At 35.2% G+C, this 19,435-nt stretch overlaps 1 protein-coding gene across 1 annotated transcript; it reads right to left on the bottom strand.

Moving 5' to 3' along the window:
- Window positions 1–644: 644 nt before the first annotated feature.
- Window positions 645–19,216, bottom strand: LOC121322436 (activin receptor type-1C-like). The gene is made up of 9 exons (XM_041262403.1): window positions 19,001–19,216; window positions 16,073–16,297; window positions 7,157–7,393; window positions 6,678–6,908; window positions 5,831–5,998; window positions 4,538–4,694; window positions 3,171–3,295; window positions 2,643–2,773; window positions 645–2,055 (listed from the first exon to the last, which is right to left on the bottom strand). Exons 1-9 carry the CDS (start codon window positions 19,128–19,130, stop codon window positions 1,948–1,950), a joined length of 1,512 nt encoding a protein of 503 aa, XP_041118337.1. The 5' UTR covers window positions 19,131–19,216; the 3' UTR covers window positions 645–1,947.
- Between the last annotated feature and the right edge of the window lie 219 nt (window positions 19,217–19,435).

The raw sequence follows: 19,435 nt of genomic DNA, 5'->3' as shown, positions 1-19,435 counted from the left end.
CTGCGTATTACAGACATAATATACAAATACTGCTTGGACATTCTCAAGCCATAGGTCGTACAATCATTTAGTCATTTTCATTCTTCATACTATCTTAAACGGTGCAAAAAGTCTTTGGAGTGAAATGCCAATCACAGTTTCAAACAACAGAAATACGGTCTGGCAGCAGGCACTGCTCTTATCCTAAAGTCTAGGAAGGTAAGAAAAGTAAAGGCCTAGTTTTATATCATCATATTTCCAGTCACCAGAATAGTTAATGTGATGGGTCCAGTTAAAAAGACTACAGTAAGTCTTGTTTCCTTACATGATGTATTTACACTGAAGATCATTTATACTTCTGCACACTGCTGTGCCAGTTAAACAACAATAATAATATCACAAAATTTGCAAACTAAAGATTTTAAATTAGGATGTTGTCAATGAAGGTTAAAAAGCCTTAACTTATTATACACATTAATACAATCAACTTAGCTGTTCTCAATGAATATCAAACGATAAGATTCATCTGTGTCATTACACCTTATATCCGAAATATATATATGTGTGTGTGTGTGTGTGACTGTGTGTGTGTGTGTGTGTGTGTGTGTGTGTGTGTGTGTGTGTGTGTGTGTGTGTGTGTGTGTGTGTGTGTGTGTGTGTGTGTGTGTGTGTGTGTGTGTGTGTGTGTGTGTGTGTGTGTGTGTGTGTGTGTTTTGTATATACTGTATATTCTTCCAAGTAAAAATGTCACTTCAACATAGCGTACTGTAAACGCCTTTATATCCCCAGTTTATTTTTTTTATACAAATGTAGATGAAGCAAAAATATAAAACTGTTGCATTGAATACAGTACCTTTCATAATTAGCAGACATTTATCACTTAGCTATTAGCTTCTACATAGCTATTCAGCTATTAAATGGATATTCCAAAATTAGCTCACATGAATGTAGCACAAGTAAATGGGTGCACAGTATATTACAATAAACATGATTCTTTGACATAGGACACTGATTTGGGGGGTTATAATCGATTCAACATTAACATGTTAAAAACACTACACTAAATTACTGACAGTTCTGAACATGTTGTGCCTAATCATTTTCATTTAATTAAATTGTGCAGTTGAAGTGTTTTGATCTGTGTAACACAGAACAAGGAGCAAAACCCTTAATGTTAAGACTTAAGTGCTGGGTTTGATTTCTGATCTTGTCTTTGACTACGTTAATGAGATTCACTGAAAGTTCTGTGTTCATTATTATGGATAGTGTTTTGTAAAGAAGAGATTAATTAATTGGGGGAAAGCGATTGCAGGATGAGATATGTTATTTTTTTCTGATGCGTTAATGAGTTAGGAAGCAAACTGTTTGATTTAGGTCAACATGGTGAAAATGGCTTGGCCAACAATTTGTCCTTAATTACACTGCAAAACTGTTTTGTGAGTTCTACATTTATCATGATGTGTGTGTGTCGGGGGTTTGCAAATGACTCTTTTTTTTAATCCCTGTAGACCTGTTCATTTTTATATCAAAAAAAGATATCCTACTATGTTTAACAAAGGCAAATACACGGTACTATTTATCATATTTAGTATGCTGGCAAGGTGTTTTAAACCAGTCTGAGATTGGTCCTTGAGGCCTAATTATACTGGAATTTGAAACTTTTTTGTTTAAGGGAGATGCTTAAGGGACTGCAGTTCTTCCAAAACAACTAAATATAAATTGTCACAATACCAAGTTTCTACACATCCTTACAAAAATATGCTTGATCCATATAAATGGTGATTTTTAAATCCTCCATTAGACACTGTTTTTCGATTTTACTCATGCAATCAGGCTTGCCAGTGAATTACTCAATATTGAGGCAACGGCAATTTTTAAAAAATGTTCAGCTTTGGGCACTTAAATATAACTGAGGTAGCACAAACGTTGAATACACACAGTCAGGCGCATGTCTAAACTTTGAAATCCCTAGTTACGGTAAGCTGAGAGGGTTTTCTTGATGCGCAGCGCTGTCAGTCGAGCTGCTCCATTGGCATACCAACACTCATGCATTATTTTACCCATCATACGGAGTGCCTACCACGCAAAAAACAAAAAAAATATTATGGATGAAAAAAAGCATACATTGCAAGCACGAGTGAACAGATAGACATTGTAAGAAATCACATTACAAACAGAACAGGCAGTAAATAAACAGTTTTGCAATAACAGCTCTATTAAACCTTACTTCTCATTTGTCAAAGTGTGATTTCCTGCACCCTATACTGGTTAGGCAATAATGAATAAACTTCCTACAGGCTAACAATAGCTAAGTAGATTGTCAGGGGCATACCTCAGTTTTCCTGAGAAAAGCCTGATCAGAACAACTCAGGTCAACATACTTTATTAGAAGTGATGGTGAAACACGTTTACCATCATCGATAAGATTTACTGTACGTATTGATTACATTTAAAGTTTTTCATGCTAGTATCATACTTTCAAGTCTGTGTGAGAAATGATTTGCAAGACAGAATTGATAACTTCAATCATATTTAAGATATGGTATTATGCAAAAAAATAAAAAAACCTGAATATATTATTTCAGTTCTCCATGACTAATATTATACAGCCAGGAACCTTTGGTTTTTATACTTATATTTCTGAATAAAAAGAATTGACTTACTTCACAGCTCTGCCACTGGTTGGGAATGTTAGGTCTCAGTTTCTGGTCACAGACAACCTTTCTCATGTCTTCTATAGAAGGGTCAGAAGGCACCATATCATAGTAAGGCAACTGATAATCGTCATGGATTCCTTGAAAAACACACATGACCGTTTTATGAGTTATGCAAGAAAACTGCATCACATTCAACTTTGAAAATGCTTTCTTCCAATGTTTTTAAGTCAGACTAAAGTAATAATATATTCTGCTTGTCATTCAAAATACAAAAGGATATCGCAGATATCTGACCTCATTTGACCTCTGTTTCAGTGGAGATGGGCTGCGACACCCTGGATCATACATTAAAGATATTCTGAAATGTGTTATATTTTCTGCAACAGTCTCATTATTTAGAAAGATTCAATGCTAAAATCTGTTGGAGGTTAAAAATAAACCTCCCCTCGTGGAAATAAATAAAGAATCAAATCTCTTTTAACCAGGCTATTGTTTATTGCATTGAGTTCATTTGATGATGTCTTTCTGAATTACCTCTGATAGAGCATCTTCGCACCAATTCCCAGAACACAAGCCCCAGGGAGTAGATGTCGGTACGTTTAAATGATTCAATGTTGTTTATATTGATTTTATCGTCAAGTATTTCTGGAGCCATGTACCTAAAATAAACTCAGTACACTTGGTAAGATGATAAACAATGACACATCCTTTTGGAAAGCCTTCACTCAAAGCAAATGTCATTTTGCAATCCAAAGTTCAGGAAATAAATAAAATGTAAAATCTGAATACAAAGGTTTAGCTTTATTACTGCCAACATTCCCTTGCTCTTTTCTATATTTATATTTTTAAAGCGCTGAGTGTGAATATCTACTGAATCTGCTCTTGTCCAATTCTCAGTTCTTATCACTAGAGAAAGTTGAAGGAATGTCATTTTAACATTGACTCATCGCTGACTCCAAAAGATAAGTTACAGTATATGACATGCTAATTATTGCTATGACCAACAGTTTTGCTTCACCCTATAGAATTAACAACTTTTGCTTCATAAAGTCAAATGAAACCTGCTGAATAATCTTATGTTAACATATTGAATTACACACCGCTTTGTAGTTTTCCATATACTTAACAAAAAACTGACAGCAATGGAAAAATCTGACATTTTGAAATTTAACATGACATATTCCACTACTTGAAAGCTTCCGGTAGACTTTTGTGATATCATTTTATAGTCTCTTTGATTACAAGATGTTAAATAAGATATTTAAATTATGTTCATACAGTTTTTTGGGTTTTTTTGTTTGTTTTTTAATTATGTTTCAATCCTAAAATTCTAGGTGATGCATAACATTTGGCCATAGCTGGACTATATCTTAAAGGATCTCAATATTTCTAATAAGAATGATTAAGTTGATACCATTTACGGGACCTAGAAGACAGAACTTGAAAGTATACTGTACAAGCTTTCAGACCAAAAAGATCCCTTTGGATCCTAAAATGGATTTCAGAAGTGGTGTAGATGAAAACATAGATCTATGTAAAATGTTTAGTTCAATAAATATCGTTCTAATACAAGCTGTAAAAACTACATTTTGTTTAAAATAACTATCTGACAGCACTGGGTGAACACTCCAGAGAATATCCCAAAGCAAGGTAAAGTCTGTGGGACTTGTGGGTTGATATGGTTCATAGGAATAAGTTTGCAAATCACAGGGTATACCAATGAGTAAAGTAGACTTTTGTCTAAAGGGGGAAACAATATCATAAGAATTGTATTTTTCTGTTGCACAGGCTATGAAGATAAACTCACTCCTAAATACAAGCATGAACATAGATAAGACCTACATAAACAAATATTATACTTTAAAGAAAATACTGTTTCAAAATGTATTGATTACACTCACCTCTTTGTTCCTACTCTGTGGTTTGAAGGTATATCAATCATGTTTGTCACTGAATCATGTTTGACAGCAAGGCCTAAATCAGCAATAGCACAAGTTCCATTCTTTTTCACTAAGATATTTTTCGACTTTAAGTCTCTGTGTGCAATAGCAGGTTTTCCTATTAAGTAAAGAAAGGGGGAATTATTTCAGTGAACATTTAAGTTTTATTGTAACTGCATTCTCAGCAGAATGATATGGGTAGTTCAATCTGTTCACATTTAAATCTAAAATCTGAAAACCAAACTTAGCAGGCATGTGGCATGTGCCTTGATCAGAGATGATAGAGACATATTTGGAGAAATAGAGAATTGTTCTATTCTGTTCTCATTACACATGTCTAAAACACCTTACACTGTACACACAGTAATACAACATAATAAACATTTGACACCAAAGAGCACTAGTGGCGCAAAAAAATATTTTCACTAGTATTTCAGAGTTGGATTTTCAGAGGTTTACATGCCTATGTCATACTTAGTTTAGGTTTTCAAAGTATTAACAAACATTGCTGCTTTGCTTTTAGTTGAAAATCTAAAAAGATTATGGTTAAAATGCATAGTCTATGAATAGTAGTGAAAAATAGTAATATTTTTCATCAATGTTTGGTGAGTTAACATCTACTTGTTACACACATAAATAATAATAATATCTTTATATAGCACCTTTCATAGTGGATCACCATCAGAGGTAGGCTGTGAACTGTGCATGTATGCAGACTAACTTACAAATGGACATTGATTTGACATCTCATCTGCAGGATGGAGCACAAGCAGGTTAAGTGACTTGCTAAGGGTCACACAGTGAGTCAGTCAGTGGCAGAGGTGGGATTTGAACCCATGACTTTCTGGTTACAAGCCCTGGACTTTAACCACTGGACCACACTGCCTCCTATATGATTATGATAAAGCTTTAGGCTCCACCATTAGCTTTGAAAAAACTAGGCACACACACACACACACACACACACACACACACACACACACACACACACACACACACACACACGCACACACGCACACACGCACACACGCACACACACACACACTTCTTGAACAGGCCTTAATTATTGCTGATAAAAAAACAAATAGCAAATATGTTAAACCATGTTGTCCTGCATATGATTCTCCACTGAAGGAAAGAGAATGCAGGCTTTAAAACATGTATACCAAAGAAAGACAGACCTAAAGATCTGACATATTACTTTAAAACAGTAGAAAGTACAAAGCCGATTGTACTAGAAGTTCTGGAACTCACCTTGGGTACCAATTATCTCCATATGAAGATGCGCAAGACCACTAGCAATGGAAAGTGCCAATATTATTACCCCGTCCACAGACACGGTGTGGCAGTTTAAATAATCAAACAACGAGCCATGCTCGTGGTATTCAGATACAAGCCACAGCTGGGTCCATGTCCCATTATCTAAAAGATAGAAGTTCACAAATGGTTAGTGGTTTTAAACACCACTTGGCATAAAATTACTTCAGCTCTTATTTCAATTTGCACACATTGTCCACTAACTATAATTTAACTCACAGTGCAGTATCTATGTGTTATACCAATTCTGGCTGCTTTGTAATGCATGTTTTCTTCATTATACTGCTAAATTAATTAATACACATGTTTCAGAGTGGTTTAAGTTGTAACACTGTTGCGTGAGTAAAAGTTTTTCTCTAAAATTAAAACATGGGGTAACGAAGTGTTAACAATACAAAAAGATATGTAAACACTGTACTCTTACCCAACCGTATACAAATAGCTTAATCAGTAACCGCATTACAAATGGATCAACCATACGGCAACTTCCAACACTTCAAACTACCTTTAGTAATTTAAAAATAAACTCAGCTGAGTTATTCGAAATGTATTTAGCATTATTACCATGCATTTTCTTTCAATTCTTTCATTCAATCGATTTTATGAAACAAAATGTATGTACTATGCATCAGAGTGCTACATTGCACAGTGAAAAAAAAACTTACAGGATACATAACAAATAAAGTAACCAACTCACAAAGGGAACGCTTCTGTAAAAGATCTGTACCGGACTTTGTATCCGAACACAAACACACAACTTCAGGGAGTGCACTCCAGTTTGTACCTTTGTTATCGGCAGCAATAAACCCCAGGATATGTTCATGTCGTAGCATTATAGTTTGGTAGATTTCAGCCTCTCTGAACCAAGACCTTTCATCACGAGAGGAGAAGATTTTGACAGCCACATCCTCTCCACTCCACTTCCCCCGCCAAACCTCCCCAAACCGTCCTTTTCCAATTGTTTCATGGAGAACAATCGATCTCGCAATCGTCCGCTGAACAAGCAGAGGTAACCCTAAGAAAATGGAGTTGGGGGCCAATATAAAATGTCAGAACCTTTAATATACAATTACTGATGGATAGCATGTCAGAAATGTATAGAAACGTAAGTTTTAGCTAATGCTTTCATCTGTGTATGGATGAAGGCATATATACATTAATATAACACTATTCCTACAGGTTATCATTTGTGTACAGTTGGTTTTACTAACATATTAGTCAAATGAAAATAATCGAAATAAGTGATACTTGTGCTTTACGTACCAGATCCAGATCCTGATGTGGTCAAATCAAATATCAAATCTTTTATAGACTTCCCAGATGACATTAAGCTGTGATCAGATAAAGGCTCCTCGACGTCATGTTTTTTAATCTTATTATAAGGGCACTGCTGGTCACGGAGAGTGCAGATTGCCACAATACCAGCCAAACACAGTAAACCAACCGGTACAACTATGACTACAGCCAGCTTCAACGGTCCCCAGCTAGACAAATTCCCCACTGAAAAGAAGAAAACATTACATTACATTTATTCGATCTGTTAAAGGGATGCCAATACCATCTAAATTTCACTAATATTTACTACCCTAGTATGCGTGTTCTGGACAATCTTCTAGTGTTGTTTCTGTTTAGATCATTAATAGGCAGGCATACTAATTATTCCAGCAAAAATGTCTAGGGCAAATACAGAATGCTGGTGTTATTAATTGACATTATAGATGATGAGGAATAATAAAGAGTGACATCATGAATGATAGATGAATAACCAATAGCACCTCAGACAGGCTGGTCAATAATACAGTTCACTGATCAATAAAACAATTAATTAAATAGTTCAGCGTCAGGCTGCATAGCCTCGAAATGCTGTATTAATTCCAACCCTTGAACATGCATAGGTTACAAGATTCTTCAACAAACAGAAATTGGTACTAAAATGCGGCACAATAAACAAACTGAAACTCTACAGTGCTCACAAATGACTGTTTTAAATACTGTATAAATACTGTCTTAACAAGATATAGTAAATATTGTTTTCTAACACAGTAAATCCACAATCCACCTACAGTATGGGAATTTTTATGAGAATGTTGCGCCATCTAGTGGCTGCCTTTCTCTCGTGTTTAAATTATTAAATCTCTTATAAAAATACTTATCACACTATACCTTCTAAATCACTACCTTCTGAATAAATGTCAAATTAGCATTTTTATACTTAAGTAATTAAGCAGTTGTTATACTTTATTTAATTCCAAAAATAAAATGAATCCATGTTTCACATTAAAAAAAAAAACCAAAAAACAAAAAGGACTTTTAAAGAAGTCTCCATAATTAAAACAATAACTTAAAATTACAATATTGTGGTTAGCTAACATTTTGCATATCTTTATATCTTCTAGTATATATATCTGATATCTTATATATATATATATATATATATATATATATATATATATATATATAATATAGTATAGATACCATATATATATATATATATAATTCAAAACCCTCTTGAATTTTACTAAAGGAAAAGGAAATTCTTTATTTTACTATTTATCCAATGTCCATGCCAGTTTCATCAAAATCTGACAAATTATTAACAACACTGAAAACCCTGAAAACGTAGGTCCTTATAAAATTAATTTCCAGTTTCTGGAATAACCTCTTTCATCCAATATCACTGGAAAAGGTAATCACATACAGCCTTAGACAGTCACAGTTGGTACCGTAGTTTTCATTTACAGTAACTAAGGTTCATAAAATTGAATGTGACAATTTTATGCATGTCCAAAAAACTTTGTTTTTCAGTTGCAGTCCAATGCATTAATTTAGCTTTTATATCACTTTCCAGCATTATGAAATGCATTATTAATATTGTTTGCAATAATAATCTGGCCTATTTAAACCTGGTGGATATTACAGCAGAACTTGACAGCCAACCTATTTACTCTATGTAACACCTAGACTTTTCAATTTATTAGGCACAGACCATCATCTGCTGAGGACATAAAATGTCAGAAATGTTGAAACAAACTACTTCAGGTCTTTCGAAATTTGTTTTGCTTTTGCACTTTTGCCTAAATGTGCATTTAAAATGCCTTCAGCCAGCTGGAGAAGACAGGCTACCTCAACAGAACAGTTTGATGATCTAACTGCACATTTCCATACCAAGAAAATCTAACCTTGATTAAAGCAACAGAAAAAAAATAAAAGATTTAAGTAAAGTTACAGTACTACTGCTTATTTTTAGTCTCCTTTATGAGACTGTTTTAAACATAGATCAGGAGATTTTATGTCATATTTAGGGCAAACATTATATTGTGCTGAATTATAATAATGTATAACACTATGTAACACAATTTTTGTTCCTGGGTAGTAAGTGTTATTTCCTAATTGCTTATGCCTCAAAAGTATAGAAAATTGCTATTATGCTTTTGTGACTAGGACAGTAATATTTCAAAATATCACTATTTCCAATGGGAAAACGGGCAAATGTGTGTCTTTTTGTTCACATAAAGTCAGAAAAAATATGAATCCAAATTAACATGTATTTGTACTAAAGTAATACAAAAATGACTACAAAAGATTTAGAAGTGAGTAGTTTTTCGAGATTTATGATTATACTGTAAATACAGTATAATCGTAAATCTCGAAAAACTACTCACTTCTAAATCTTTTGTAGTGTATACAGCTGTGCACCAAGCACTAAAACTGGAACTCAAACACGTGATGTATAGAGACTGTACACTTGATCTCTATGCAAACATGTGCATAATTTGTAAATGCATGCTCAAAGTTAGCAGATTCATCTGAATAGCATAAAGGATTCACCTTTACAGTGAGTAGAGTATTGCCATCAACTATACAACCTTGAAATATATTAAGCACAAATAACACAAACACGTTTTTTTGTTTGTTTTGTTTTGTTTTTTATTGCATACTGAAAAATCAACATCTGGGAAATAAAGTAAATATACAATACCTCAAGACACTTGGATGACCTCAAGACACACCATCCCTACAGTGAAGCATGGTGGTGGCAGCATTTTGCTGTGGGGATGCTTCTCATTAGCAGGGACTGGACATCTTGTTACAATTGAAGGAAGAATGGATGGAGCAAAATACAGGAAAATACTGCAAGAGAATCTGCTTCAGTCCGCTAAAAAACTGAAGCTTGGGAGGAAATTCACCTTTCAGCAGGACAATAATCCCAAACACAAGGCCAAAGCAACACTGCAGTGGCTCAAGAACAAAAAGGTGAATGTCCTACAGTGGCCCAGTCAAAGTCCTGATCTCAATCCCATTGAGAATCTGTGGCACTATTTGAAAATTGCGGTCCACAAGCGTCGTCCAACCAACCTGAACAACCTGGAGCAAATCTGCCAAGAAGAATGGGTCAAAATCACTCCGACACTGTGTGCAAAGCTGGTACATACTCACCCCAAAAGACTTAAAGCTGTTATTGCAGCGAAAGGTGGCTCTACCAAATATTAATGTGGCTCTACCAAATATTAATGTGTGGGGGTTGAATACTTATGCAAGCAAGATATTTCAGTTTTTTATTTTTCTTAAAAATATTTCCCAACATAAAATCAATGTCATCTTACAATAACTGATTTTGAGTTTAAGTGTTTTAAAATAAAATATCGAACAGAACGAAATTTCAATGTACCATTTGTAATTCAGTAATATGAGAGAATTGGTCAGGGGTCTGAATACTTTTGCAAGGCACTGTATATATATATATATATATATATATATATATATATATATATATATATATATATATATATAAATGCATTTTAATTCCAGGCTATAAGGCAACAAAAGGTGAACATTTTGAAAGGGGGTGTAGACTTTCTATAGGCACTGTATATCACTCCTTTAGTTCACCACAAACAGCCTCTGCTGCTCTTTGTGCTTATTAAGTCCTGGACGCGAAGCTAGCAGATAAAAAAAGAAAACGAAATGCTTTGCTTTTGTAAGCATCTTCTTAACAATTCTACACACACGTCATGTTGCCTACTGTTTTAAATCTTTGGTGTTATTTAGTTTTGACAATCACTTTTGTCTAAATGAAAAAAAAAACGTTTTCACTCAACCACACCTTTCTTGTGACCTCCTCGTGCATGCGTCTATCGCTTATGAGACACCCTGGAACTTCTGTTTTAAAAAACCCAACTTAATATCAGGAAGATTAAAATAAATAAATAAATCAAACAGAAAGAAAAAGGGTTTTAGGGTAACATATCGCTACTTGCTTCTCCCAATTTTATGGATTTGAAGGCAAACTAGGAAAAGTAAAATGCTTCACTCTAATACTGTCAAACCCAACTATTTTAAGCCTTTTCACCACATTACAAGATGATAATTTTTCTGTTACAACAAAGCCTGAAGCACAAGTACACTGTGACCTAGTGATGAGATCCTCAATGGTACAGAATGAGTTGCACAACACAACAAATGCATAACAAATGTCAGAACTGTATATATTTTCTTTTACACATTTAGCATTAACAAGGTGAAAAAATACATATATAAAGTAACAATATCTACTGTTATCTACTACGTTTTCTAGCGTTACCATTGACCAACTGTCAGAAATCCTTTGGTAATCTGTATCTATTAGATGTAAAATGTATTCTGAGAATTCCTTTTTCTCCTAGCAATATCATAAAATGTTATGAGAATGAATAACCACTGGTAATCTAAATCTTGTATGTTTGTATTAATAAAACGTACTTTTGGCTTTAATAAATATTGTGTGAAATATCTTGAAATACCAATTTTTAGACAGTGAAATAAAAAATGTCACTGTGAAAAAAATACAGCCCAGATTATAATTAAAGGGAATTTGTTACATCCTGTGGCAGGGCAGAGGAAAAGCCCTGCGCATAATTAAAGGGGGCAGGGCAAAGCCAGGAAACCCACAAAATAGAACCAGAGTCCTATTACATTATTCCTAGCTGAAGTATTCAGGCAAGTAGCCTGCTTTGAACACTCAAATTTTTTCACACATACACACAAACACACACACACACACATTCCCCCTATCTAGGTGGTGTGGTCTGAACCCTAACAATACACAATGCTGGAGGGGTGCAGTGCAGGTGTCACAACAGCGGCAACGTCACGTCGGCACTGCAACCAAGAGAAAGCCTGGCAGAGTCATCTGAGGGTTTTGGTAACCCCAAAATGCCTGGCGCCTGGATAATACTGGAAATCACTTCTCACTCATCTATATGTTACTCTACATTAGCCAAACTGGATACCATATATTGGCCGGCATCAATACCATCATCTGAGTCTCTGGTACAACACAGCAGGTCTAGGTTTGCTGACTTTGCAATGGCCATCTGAGACTCTTTTTATATTGGTATCATTGCTGCCAGCCCTCCATTCTTAGCTTTCCTCTTGACCAATTAAAACTCTGTGATCTACTGAATGTCTTCTGACAGATATGTCATGCTAGACCACGATATTGTGGTGCTGTTCCTTTTTGTCATCCTTCCGTTGCTGATATCTAGATCTTTTTCATTAATTCAGCTGTAAAGACAAAACAGCCACCTTGAGATGGTATAAAAAGTGGCTGTTTGGAATGCATTACAAGGTATACAGTACCTGCTAGCTCTTTAAAATGCATTTGCCTCTCTTCTTGACTTATCTGTTGTATATGTGTAGCACTGTACACCAGGAAGGTGGATTTCAAACAGTGTTTTGCTTGTGCTGTAATGGGTGTCCTTTGAATAAAAATTAACAAAAAAAAAAAGAAAAGTTACTCTGGGCAACAGTTAGGGAACCTGAGACTAATTAATAAAGCAATGAAGAGAAAGAAAATGAATTTTTAAAGGTTACCAAGAATATCTTCTACCGGTTTGATGCTGTGTAAATGAAGATGCAATCCATTTGTACGTGCACAGTGTTAGAAGTGTATGCTTTAACTACATAATGGAATGTGCACTAGCACTATCAGATACAGATAACCTCTGTAAATTCTTAGCTCTTCCTGTAATCCAAGGCTGTTAATAAGACCAAGCAAACAACAGCCAAACACATTATCAAAGTCAGGAATACTAATATCTTTGTGTCAAGAGAACTGTGAAAATTGGAGGTTTCTTAGAACATTATAAGCATTTTGATAATGCAGATTAAAAGCCATGTGTGTGCAGAAACTTCTTTGTGTTGAATTAACATTTCCTATAAAACATGGTCATTTGGCACTATGTGTTCAGTACAAAAATACATAAAAATAGTAATAGGATATTGTGTGAATGACTAATAATTATGTTTGATATAGGGCAAGTGGCAATATTAGGAGTTTGAGTGGCATACAACTAAAAATTACCTTAGACCAGCATTTTCCTTTCTCTGTTACACAGAAGTGTTTTCCAGTCAATGTATATCACTGGCTAAAGTGAGTGTTCTGTGAGATGTAAGCTCATTTGGTCAATAGATATGAATATTCATATTGAGGTAAGCCTTCACTACTGTACACCTCGCATTCTGTATCTAACCAAGATGGAAGCAAGCAGCAGAGCTCTGATATACTGATAACAAGTGAGCACGTTAAAAAGTGATAACAATAAGAAGACCTTATGCGCACCCAATGTTAAAACTGGTCAAGAGTGAATACAAATCATTTTTAAAACAGTTCAATGAATATTGCAAGAATACACAGAAAGCTGCAATGGTAATATGTTTTGTTGTAAACTAGGCTGATCAGCAACAAGTTAATGGAAGTTATTTTAACAGTATTTTGACACATCTCATACTGAAAAATAAAAACTTTAACTCTGGCAAATCATATTTGCATTAAAGCCCACTATTGCTTCCGCAGACAGCCTTGGATATTTTGCATTCACAAATCTATGGCTACAGCTATTCATTCTTGTAAATCAATATAGGTTCATTCACCAGGGCATTGTTAGTAGGACTGATCTCCAAGGTTTGTGACATTTTTCAATATTTGAGAATATAATAAAATGTTTCAAGAAACCCGTACAACTTAAATTGCATTTTATTCAACTCTGATAAATGTGTTCATTCTTATGTTTAATACAGCTACAAACCAAGGAAAGGAAAGTATTGAGGTAAAAAAAAAACTGTACCAACCCTGCGGGGCACACTAATATTGATGTCTTGTGCATCTGATATTCTGCAGGACTAGTGACAATTATTAAGGGGGAGTGTTGAAAATGAGTGTAATACGAAATGTAATTAAAGCATTCTGTTTAGGAGTTAATACCAGAACTACTCATCAAACCAGAGACCCAAACAGAAACTTTAAACAACTCCCATTGAGTTGAGGTGAATTGTATTCACACACCCAGTCATGGGAGTAACTCCAGTAACTCCAGTCCTCAGAGACCCCTTACAGGTTTTTGTTTCAACCATTGTTTTTATTTCCAGTGTGCATTGTACTCTAGTGCACATATAGCAATAATCTGTGAGCACTGTTTTTAAGTATGTGCACTGAAGAGCAATGTAAATTTAAAGAAATTGAAATAAAAACCTGGACTGTAAAGATCCCCAAGCACAGCTGAGAACTATATATTAGGGAGATGTACAGTGTTCCTTTGGGTCACTATCTGTTTAGCAAGTGAGTAGCAAGCCATATATAACAACAGGAAATGCCACTCTAAATATAATGGAGTCTATATTCCCTCATCAGCGCTGGGAAGTGACTCATTAATACCCTTTTTTTTTTTTTTTTTTTTTACTTTAGCATGTATTAACTAAAGCTTAACAAAACATGTATGACTGCCACTCTAATGACTAAATAATCACAAAAATAAAATGCAATTTAAATGAATTACTGAGTACCACTTCTATGATTTGTCTATTTTAAGTACTGCTAGAAAAGTGTTACAGAAACATTTAATATAACTGGTACGATAATGGTAAAAAAAACAGTACATTTTTTAACAATAAAAGAAAGAAGGCTACAGAGTGTCAAGAAAATGTAAAACTGAGATATTTAGACTCAGTTTTTTATATTTAACAGCCCATTTTGGGTGGTATCGTGATCCAGCATTAAATGTTTCAGAAGTATATCTATAGAAATGTGTAAGTACAACTGTGGTGACTGGTACAGTAGTTCACACATCTTCACCTCCTTCACAAGACAAAAAGGATATTAGTGCATAAAAACAAGTTTATCTTCAGCATCCGGCCTAAAATAACACAATTTCCAGTGTTTGTATTATATTAGAGTCCTTAAATACAAATGTACCTGTTAATCATCTTATAATGTAGCCTCTGGGGGGGTGAGTCTCACTCCACGGGCCAGGCCTGGCTTCGCCGCCCAGGTTCCTCGTAGGTCAGAGGGGTTCTTTCGCAGCTCGTGCACTTTAGCCTCAGCGAGGCTCTAATCTACATGCCTTTTTCTTATCCTACCCCTCTTCCCCTTTTCCTCCAGGTCCCGCCGGGATTTCCTCTATCTATGTCGTCCCCTACTCTTCACAACCACTCAAGCAGCTAGCGGACCTCCAAGCGCTAGGGGACCTGTCCCGTCTGTTCGACTTTGTCACTAACACTCTGTCGCCCAAGTCCCACAAGCACTCCATCCCCTTCTACCTTTGCAGGCACCCCGTGAAATGTACATATCCGTACATGTCAAAGTCCTTATCAACAAAGCACCAAGATACCTCTGCCTTTTTTCCCATTTAAATCTGAGCAATCTATACAGCACTAAAACACAGACGTTATACTTTGTACCACTGACTTATATTGTTTATACTTTATTTAAAGGAACTACACTTGGGTGTTGCGAAACACCTCCATGTAAAAAGAAGCAGCTTGACTGTGTAAAGTATTGTACCTACCATAAATATAAATGTTACAAGGGGGCTCCAGCTGCCCTCTGGATGAACTGTATGAATGTATTTTTACATGGTTACCAACAGTACAACACCAATACTGTGGGTGTCCTAAACCAACATTATTACGTCACTGACAGCAGACATGAACCGCATCAGCAGAACCAGTGTCAGAGGCTGCATACGCTGGAGACCTATTAAAGGATGGAATTAGAGAAAGAAAATAGAATACTGTTTGAAACAAAAGAGTAAGGCTACCCTTTCAATATGACAATACAATGATTTCAAATGCTGTGACTGATGACCAAGTGTGCAGCATTAAGATTATTTTTACAGTATTGAAAAACTGAAGAAAAACAATTACCTTTGGGTAGGTGCAGTGTTATATTGTTACAGAAATCGGTAAAACAGCATTCTCTTCTTAAAATATTACTGGAACTTGGGCAGAAGATTTGCCCTTTCATTTGATGAGGAGATACACAAGACTTCAAAACTTCTTCTTTTCCATTAAGCAGCATCACTGAGTTCCAACAGGCCCCCTCAGTTTCACAAATATGATTGGTACACACCAGGCATATGCACTTCAGACCTGGAAAACAGGACGAGAAATTAGACCTATTACCTGACAGCTTGTTTCCTCAAAATGTAAAAGATGAATTACCACGAATGACTGCTCTTGAAGAAACAAAAAAAAAAAAAAAAAAAAACATTAATTTCAAATGCATGTCCTTGAAGCACCATTCATTAAATAAATAGCACTTAGAGCTAAACATCTTGCATGTACTTTATTTGATATTTTGAGACTTTATTGTGGTTATAATATAATGAAGCCCCTTTATCCTCCAAACACCCTGTAGATAAAATATGAATATCTTTTGTTTTAGTTTGAATTACCAAATATGCTTTAGGTGATACACTGTGTAGACTTTAATAAGCAGAGAACAGGTGCAGGCTGGGTGATAGAGGCTGGGAGCAGTGCTACTGTTGTAGACAATGCAGAAACAGTACTGAAAGATTCAAGTCAGACTAAAGAATGAAAAGTCATATACAGTGTAAGACATTTGAGTTGAAGAGTTAATCCCAGCATCACTGGTGGGCTTCAAGTTTGTGGATCCCGACCTAAAGTGGCAGAAGTCCTTGTAGGAAGCTACTGGTACTTAAATTACATGCATGTAGGCCAACAATTTGTTAACGAGCCATTTTCAAAAAACGTCTGACAAATGATTGATTTCCTTTCTGTTCCAAGACCCCAGCATCTCTTTTTCACATATTCAGAAAACACGTATAAAGGAATTTGATCATTTTTCTTAACTACGATTTACAGACCTTGGTGTCTGCGTAAATCATGCTTAGTGTAGCACTGGGCCGCAATTCCAGAACCCATTGTTATAGGCCATTTGTTGCAGCAGCTTTGACAGATAACAATGCCCAACCCTACAGAATCAGAAGGCAGAGATCACTCCGGTAGAAATGGACAACAGACACAAACGTTCCAAAGGAGTGTTGTGGAGCTATCCTGCATGGAGTGTTAACAGTATAACAGTATTAGAGACACTGTGAATGGACTGCAGCACAGAAAACAAGCAACCATACATTCATTTAGGTGAAGTGTGTTACTCATCTGTGAAAGTTTGTTTAGCCTACTTTTAAAATATATACCAGGACAAAAGTATAACTGATAAACATGCCCAACTTAGACTGTATATTTTATATAATTTATATTTCATATGTAAATTTTACAAATACAACATTGCATAATAATCAGCTCATGTAACTAAAAAATAGTCATTTATTTTAGAAATATGTCATATATACATGTTGATACTGTTGCAAAATAATAATACAGTAAATTGACCAGTATTGTGTGCAAAACCAAAGGCTAAATTATCATAATAATAATTCAAAGGCTAAATTATCGTTGCTCTGTGACTTATTAACGTACCTTTAAAATAAACAATGAATAATACAATGCTGATAAGACAACATTAGATTTTGTACACTTAACCATTTCAAAATGAACGATGCTTTATTTTTACACTTGGGCCCCACACCTTGAAGCCGCCATTTCGTCTCTGTTCACTGCAATTTCACTGACACTTGGCGTTTCAAACATTATTTCGCCGGTTCTACAAGTCATAGAGTGATCGTCAGTGGCTCATTTGAACGGTAATAACTTGAAGTAATTAACTGTCATTTATGTATTTATTGAAACTGATCTAGAAAACAAGTGGTAACCAATGTGGGAACAATATAAAGATCTCAGAGCAACTGCCCACTTCACTTGATTCTCTGTTGTGCGTTAAATCAGTGCAGATAAGCAGCAATCATCGTAATAATAATAATAATAATAATAATAATAATAATAAATTGTAATGTAAAAAACGTAAAAATGTTTTTAGTTTAGAATAATGAGAAATAACAAGGTATATAAACATCCTTTCAAAACACATTTACATAAATACAATACTTTTCTGGAAACAAGTACCGCACAGAAGCATGACCAAGAAAAAACCTCTTACGTGGGCAGACTTTTAAACCTGTTCTATTACGTTTGGGTACCCTAAATGCATGTAGACACAAATGTGACTGTGGTGAAAAATCATGTTTATCAGCTTCTATCCGCTACTACAACGAAGTTGAGGGCAGTTCATACATGAGTTGCCAGTTAAATCTATGTTTACCACATTTATTTTAACTCGAAATGATGCATTTGTATACACTTTCTTTGCAGATTTTACATTTATGGGAAACCAAATGTGTTAATACAGTTTATTAATGCAGTAAAGCTTGCATTTACAACAGCCTTATAAGTGGTCACTTGCTCTTATAATCCAGTAAAACCTAGAATTGGTAGAATTTGTACTGTAGTTAGATACAGTAGCAATTATTGTACATGATGGTACTCCCACGTTAGGCTGACTAATAGACAAGCGTGTACTGGTAAACACAATTGTTTGCTATTTTATACAAAAAGGATATCGTCTGAGGTTTGTGAATGGTCGAAAGGTAATCTTGAAACATGTCTACATGCCAGTTGTATTTACACCAAAACTGGAAATTCCAACTGTTTTTTTTAGCATATGGACGTTGCAGCTGGAAATCCTATAATCAATACATGACGGACATATGCAATTTGTCGTTTTCAATTTCAATTTGCCACTTTGACAAATGTTTACCATCTGATACCGTATAGGCTGCTACAGTATCTGAAGCTTCACTAGACACATAAAAAACAAACAAACAAAAAAACACCAGCAAACTTTCATTTTGAAATTGTAATAAAAAATAGTACCTGTGCTTAACTGAGTGACGTAGAGAAATATTAGCGCCGTCCCAACCTTAGAATACCGTTGAGGAGTCATGACAAGAGACTCTGTGCTTGATTCAGCGAAATACGGTAGAACAGTTCCACTCAAATTCATTTGCTTGAAACTGCAGGTCTGACAACCATCACACGCTGTATTGCTCAAGTCCTAATAACCGGTCACAAAACACAATACGCAATAAAAGAGCTACTCCGCCCCCATGACTGACTGGAACTAGAGAATTAATCTGCTTTCCCTGGTGTGAATATAGAGTCAGTGGCCGACTAAGAGAACAGGCAGTGTGAGTAGACTGAGTAATGTACCAATGGGCCAGTGTTTATATCAATATATTGCAAATAAATAAATAAATACTGTATTTCTTCATTTTTTTTTTTTTTAACAGTACCAGTTTCCACGATGAA

The sequence above is a fragment of the Polyodon spathula genome, chromosome 10, assembly GCF_017654505.1.
Source record: "Polyodon spathula isolate WHYD16114869_AA chromosome 10, ASM1765450v1, whole genome shotgun sequence".
NCBI classification, from domain to species: domain Eukaryota; kingdom Metazoa; phylum Chordata; class Actinopteri; order Acipenseriformes; family Polyodontidae; genus Polyodon; species Polyodon spathula.
The sequence above is the reverse complement of the archived record's forward strand: the minus strand, read 5'-3'. Positions and strand labels throughout refer to the sequence as shown.